General features: G+C 38.1%; 1 protein-coding gene across 1 annotated transcript in view; it reads left to right on the forward strand.

The window, feature by feature from the left end:
- TTC33 (tetratricopeptide repeat domain 33) overlaps positions 1 to 3,870 on the forward strand; it is a 46,037-nt gene extending 42,167 nt beyond the window's left edge. The window contains exon 4 of the mRNA XM_069880132.1: positions 1,052 to 3,870. Within this exon, the coding sequence (XP_069736233.1) occupies positions 1,052 to 1,399 (348 nt within the window). The 3' untranslated portion in view covers positions 1,400 to 3,870. The remainder of the gene's footprint in view (positions 1 to 1,051) is intronic.
- The last annotated feature ends 2,495 nt before the right edge of the window (positions 3,871 to 6,365 follow it).

Raw genomic sequence — 6,365 nt, forward strand, 5'->3', positions numbered from 1 at the left:
ATACATCATCACACAAGAGTCTGGCCACTCAGATGGTCATTTCCATAACAGACCATACAGTCATAAATGTGAAACACACACGTGCCTGAATGTACATACACGAGTCTGAGTAGGTAAGGTCAGTCTTGACCTTTTCACTGTTAATGTACCTATAAACCAAGTTCAGTTGTAGTTCTTGGTCTAGCACTTTCCCAGTACTGTAGCAATCTCTTCATATTGTCAAATAACACATCTACTGTATTAGATGGTCAGCTTTGTTATATTTAACAACTTCTGTCTTGATTATTTGTATTTTTGGGACTTCCCAGTTGAGCTGAAAGACAGGAGACATAGTATCAACTAGCCTTACTTATATTAATATCACATCGTTTGTAAGATTACAGGAGTTCTTTCTTAGAGCAACTCTCCAAGTTGGGAGTTCATTTGTCTACTTCTGCCTGTTTAGGTAAGTGTGTTTGCAACCATAAACCTGTTCTGGAAACTGCTTATCATGCAGCTAGAATTACTGTAGTGTTAGGTCTGTATGTGAAATGACTACATGCTAATTTAAAAGCAGCAATATTAGTGATACTGCAAATCCCAGTCATCCCTTTTCTGTATTTGTTTAAACCATATCTATCTGCTTTTGCCTTCCTTTACATTCTCCTCTCAGGAGAAAAGTGGGGTAGAAAATTATCAAAACAAAAAAAATTATTTTTGCTTTTCCATTTTTAATTGCGATATTATTTTTGACACGTCTTATGTTTTGATATTATAGCAGTATTATTAAGACATGTGTCTTATTTGTGCCCTTGTTGCCAGGTGCTTGATCTGTTCATGAGTTCTTAGTACTTTCATACGCCTGGACACACAGTTGTTTGGGAATAATGCTGCTGTTGAACTTAGAGCTGAGGGAGGATTGTTCCACTGAAGACAGACTGGAGTAAAATCAGTTTTGTCTTTGATTGAATGATGTACATTTATGTTTCTTTGTTAATTTCTATGTTGAGATATGTGAAATATATAAGCGTTAAAATTTCCAATCCTTATTTCTTCCCTATTTTGTTAATAGGCAATCCGAAGTTTCCAGGTATCCTTACACATCTTTCCAATGAACCCTGAAGTATGGAAAGAGGACCTTTCCTGGGCAAGAAAACTACATGAACAGCAGAAGGCAACAAAAACTGAGGCACTGCAAGCACTGGCAAAAGGAAAAGAGCTTGGACAAGAACCAATCCCAGACTATGACTTCGAAAGTGATGAAATTGTGGCAGTCTGTGCTGCCATTGCAGAGAAGGAGAAAGCTCTTTCAGCAGCTAAAACGGTAGTGATTGTTTCTGCTTCAGGGACAGTGGAGACTGTTACTGAGGAGAGTTGTCCTACAACTCCTGATGAAACCCTTTTCATCAGAGCCCGATAGGGCAGCTTTATAGGTTGCCACACTGTTTTAAGAAGTAGCGTAATTTATTGTATTGGGCTTGCCTTTTTTTTTGTTTCTTAAGCAATGGGAGAGCTTACCAAAGTTAGAGAATTTATGTTATTTTACTTTTGTAAATTGAAAAAGCAATGACCTGAGTTGTTGTTCCATCTGTATTTTTCAAGAGGAAACCCAAGAGTTTATTCTAAAAATCTTAAGAGCGAATGTAATGCTAAAATACTTAACTAATTTCTAACAACTGCTTTCATCTTTATATATTTCATAATTTTACAAGTTATCGTCTATGTTTTCCCAGTAATTAATAAGCTTTCCTTTAAACTGTAAAAGGGATCTTTTAAAAATATATTTCAATCCTTATTTGTTATTTATCTTCCAGAACTGTTGTCTGTTATCAGAATTCTTTATTTTTCCTTAAGATTACTTTTCTGTGATGAAGTTTCCTATGAAGCGCAGATGGATTATTATTTTTCTTGTTTGTGTGTGTGTCTGTGTGTGTGTGTGATAGGTCGGGCATCTGATTTGTGGTCAAATTAAATTGGTAGAAACCCTTATGTTACTTTTATAGGTGATGGGTTAAACACTTTCTGATTAGATGAATGGAAACGCTCTCCAAAACAAGCACTTGAATGCTTAGTTATTACTGATGTTTTGCTGGAAGAAAGATCAGCTGAGACTGAAACTGGCCTTTCCTTATCTTGAGTGCTGTGCTACAGACATCACCAAAAGTAAAATTGTCAGAGTTAGAAATCTGTGGTCTGAAGTGTATTACATCTAGCCTTTTCTTTCCTGGTGAGAGTAATCTGATAAAGGGAGTCCATTTGTTTTTCCTAATTCTTACAACCTTCCTTTTAAAGAACGTTCTTAGTGGACCAGGTTTTCAGGACAGCATTACCTGAGTCTCCTGTTTTTATCTTTTTTTTTTTTTTTGTGGTCTTGGGTGCTGTATTCATATTGTATTAACTTAAGAGGCATAACATAGGAGATTTGTTTGATGTTCATCTTTCCTTAGGGGAAGGTAGCTGTTGTTACCTTACACGAGCAGATTAGAAAAACAAACTCAGGCTGATTCTTTGTGCACTGTGCTGAAACTGCTCTCTCTTCATTGTCTTGGAGACATGGTAGAGATGGTCACCTCATAACTGAACTGGACAAAATAGTCAACACAAGCATTCCTGGGGAATTCAGAATTAGGAACATATAGTTTCTACTTGGTTTTGATAATATTTTACAGAATAAAAATGTTTGAATAATGGTTTTGTAGACAAGTGAAACCTTTTAAAATCAGTCATCTTTGCATTTTTCATATCTGATTTCTGTTTTCAAATTGACTCATGTTAAAAGGAAATAATGTTGCTCAAGAAGTATAGTGATTTTTGCAATAGAAAATGTATTGTAGAAAAACTATTTTGATCTCAGATCACGCGTCCAGCTGAATAGCTTTAACAGGACACTTACAGTCTGTGCAGAAATTAATTGTCCTTTTCAAAAACTTATTTGTCATGTTTTATTTACTAAGTTTTCATTAATTTTTGCAAGACTCTTCCTGAATATATTTTTGTATATATGTAAGTTTTTAGATCTGTGCTTGCACACGCACACACAAAACATTTACAGTTTTTAACATCTCCTGACTATTCAAAATAATTCCAATTACAGCAACTAAAATATATTAGGAAAAGTAAAACAGCATCATGCTACTTTTTTATCTTTTCATTCAGTTCAGAAATAGATCTTAAATGCTTACTGAACAGGCATTGAATAAGATATGGTTTGATAGGGAGTTTAAATTATCCTAGCTGAAGAATTTTTTAATCTTATTTTTCCTAACAACTTAAATAATACAATCTTTTCAGCCATAGGAAAAGCTAGTATGAGAAGGATTTGGTCAGATTTCTTCAAAAAGGAGACATTCTCTGTTTAGAAAAGGAAATGTCCTAGTGGCTTTAAAGAATGTTTTAATTTTGAAGGAGCTCGGCTCTAGTCCAACACATCTTTTCTTTCTTTGCGCTTTATACTTGTGTCAGTGTTCTGTATTTACTGATGCAGGAAGGACTGCGTCCCTCCTTTCATACGTTCATGTTATCACGAAGTCTGTTTCCACTGAAATGATCTAAAAAATTCCTATTAACTTCAGCACTGCTGGGCCAAACTGATGGACCGGTGTACATCTACAGCAACTGGCAGTACACCCATGCCAGGTTTGAGAGGTGGTTGTTTCCATCCTCTGTACTAAATGTGTTTTTTTTCTGATTAGATTAGGTTATAAATTCTAGTTATTGTCAGGGCTGTAGTGTTTTGTAGAGCAGATAAGTTCTTGTGACACTATTATTGTCAAACTGGGAAGAAGTTAAAAAAATGATGATTTCAACATGGTTTTTTTGTACAGCATGCCATGTTTTGCATGTGTGGGGCTTTTTGGATCTGTTTGAATAAAATATTGACTTCTCTGCTGATGAGTAATGCCTCTTTATTCTTTTGGCTTTAACAAGAAAAAACATTATCATTGACTGTTTTAGGCTGCTACTCATTAAATTAGTTGGCTTCTCTCTTTGCCGAACATACTAATGTGTTAGCATAAAAAAAAAAGAAAAGCCATCTCAGGAGAAGTCTTTCATAAAAGATAGTGCTCAGTGATTTTAAAACTCTCAGGAGTATGTATACAAATGTGAGGAACTCAAAGGAGAAAGCCTGTGTTACCCACTATAGGATATGTGTGAAGCACACTGTCACTTTGCTACTGGTAATTTATTTTTATTCTTCTTCATCACTAATGGGAGTGGCTGCTGTAGCTTCTGTGTTTTTGCCTTCCATATGAATCGTGTTAAAATGCTGAAGTGTTGCAGCATTGCTAAACAGGAAATCTCAACAACAACAATAGATTAGGGGGAGAGTAGCTTTGAAGAGAAGGACTTGGAAGTGCTGGTGGACGAGAAGCTTAACATGAGCTGGCAGTGTGTGCTGGCAGCCCAGAAAGCCAAATGTATCCTGGGATGCATCAAAAAAGTATCCTGGGATGCATTATGGCCTCAAGCTCTGCCAGGGGAAGTTTAGGCTGGACATTAGGAAAAAATTCTTCACAGAAAGGGTCATTGGGAACTGGAACAGGCTGCCCAGGGAGGGGGTTGAGTCACCTTCCCTGGAGGTGTTTAAGGCACGGGTGGACGACGTGCTAAGGGGCATCGTTTAGTGTTTGATAGGAATGGTTGGACTCGATGATCCGGTGGGTCTCTTCCAACCTGGTTATTCTATGATTCTATGATTCTATGAAAAGAATTGTGACCAGCAGGTCGAGGAAGATGATCCTGGCCCTTTGCTTTCATGAAACTTCATATGGTGTTTTGTGTTCAGTTCGGGAGCCCTTGGCACAGGAAGGACATGGATCTGTTAGAGCGAGTCCAAAGGAGGGCCGCAAGGATGATCAGAGGCATGGAACATAGGCATGGGACACCTGCCCTGTAAGGACAGGCTGAGAGAGTTGGGGTTGTTCATCCTGGAGAAGAGAAGTCTCCAGGGAGACCTTACAGCAGCCTTAAAAGGGGCCTACAGGACAGCTGGGGAGGGGCTCTTTGTTAGGGAGTGCAGTGATAGGACAAGGCATAATGGTTTTAAGCTGAAAGAGGGCAGATTTAGATTAGATATTAGGAAGAAATTTTTTACTGTGAGGGTGGTGAGGTACTGGCACAGGTTGTGTGGGAAGTTGAGGATGTCCCATCCCTGGAGGTGTTCAAGGCCAGGCTGGATGGAGCTTTGAACAACCTGATCTGGTGGAAGGTGTCCCTGCCTGTGGCAGAGAGGTTGGAACTGGATGCTCTTCAAGGTCCATTCCAAACCAAACCACTCTATGATTCCATAATTTAAATATATTTTTTTTCCTTTGAATCCCTTTATATCCAGTGAAAAGAAGTACACAGACTCAGCCATTCATATGCCTTGTGTTAGGTAAGTATCTTAGAATGAGTTGAATCAGCCTCACAAGGTGCCATATTATTTCCATTGTTTACAAATAAAGTTCAAGGTTACTGACTGGCAGTTAAATTCAGATGCTGAAACAGGACAGATTAATTCCACGCTAATAGACAGAGATAAGTATCTTTAAAGACTTAGATTATACTGAGAGAGAACAAATAATTTTTGACAACACTAGTGGGTAAAAATGTATGGATCAGATAACACAACAGTGACTTTAATTTGATGATAATGTAAGAGATCGGCTGTTAAAAGTAGTTACAAAGGGGGAAAAAAGCAAATGTAACAGTTCCCTCTACTCTCTTAGTTAGTGAAACGTGTATTGAATATATGTTGTTGTTGGTTACCAAGATTATAGAGGTAGCATTGGAAACCTACCTGGTCATCAAGGTAGGTGCCCCCTAAATTCCAAAACCAAGGGGAAGGAGGTAAAAACTAATGTTGAGAGCTGGCAGTCTCTTAACTTATTTTGAAGTTATGTAATAGCTAGAAATGTATACCAAGTGTAGTTAGGACTGGGGCACAGGAAAGCAGGTGGTTATGGGCTTGGTTTATTGGCAGGTTACAGCACCGTGTATTTATTGTAGGCTGGTATTGTTAACATTATGTTTTTGAGTGGGTTGGAGTTCTTGGATTGTGGTATCTCCAAAAAGGTCTAGTTCAGAGGTGGGAGGAGCTTATAAATGTGGATGATTGCTAGATCCTTCCAGTTGTGCTGGCCTAGTGTTGAGAGCTGATTTTTCAAGAGCCACAGCTCTAGGAGACCTAAAGGTTCTAGAGGGTAAATGATCAAGGGGGAAGATTAGAGGTGGAGAATGAGTTGACTATTTGGGTTCAGAAAGGACGTGATGTAGGCTTCAGTTGGTTTCCAGATCTGGTAAAGCTGGCACGTCTAGAACAAGGCCTAGGAGTGGAAAGGCCTGGTAGTATTTAACTTTGTAGAAAGCTTCTTGGTTAGGATGATGGCTAATGCCATTTCAAG

Source organism: Phaenicophaeus curvirostris, chromosome Z (assembly GCF_032191515.1).
Source record: "Phaenicophaeus curvirostris isolate KB17595 chromosome Z, BPBGC_Pcur_1.0, whole genome shotgun sequence".
Classification (NCBI taxonomy): Eukaryota; Metazoa; Chordata; class Aves; order Cuculiformes; family Cuculidae; genus Phaenicophaeus; species Phaenicophaeus curvirostris.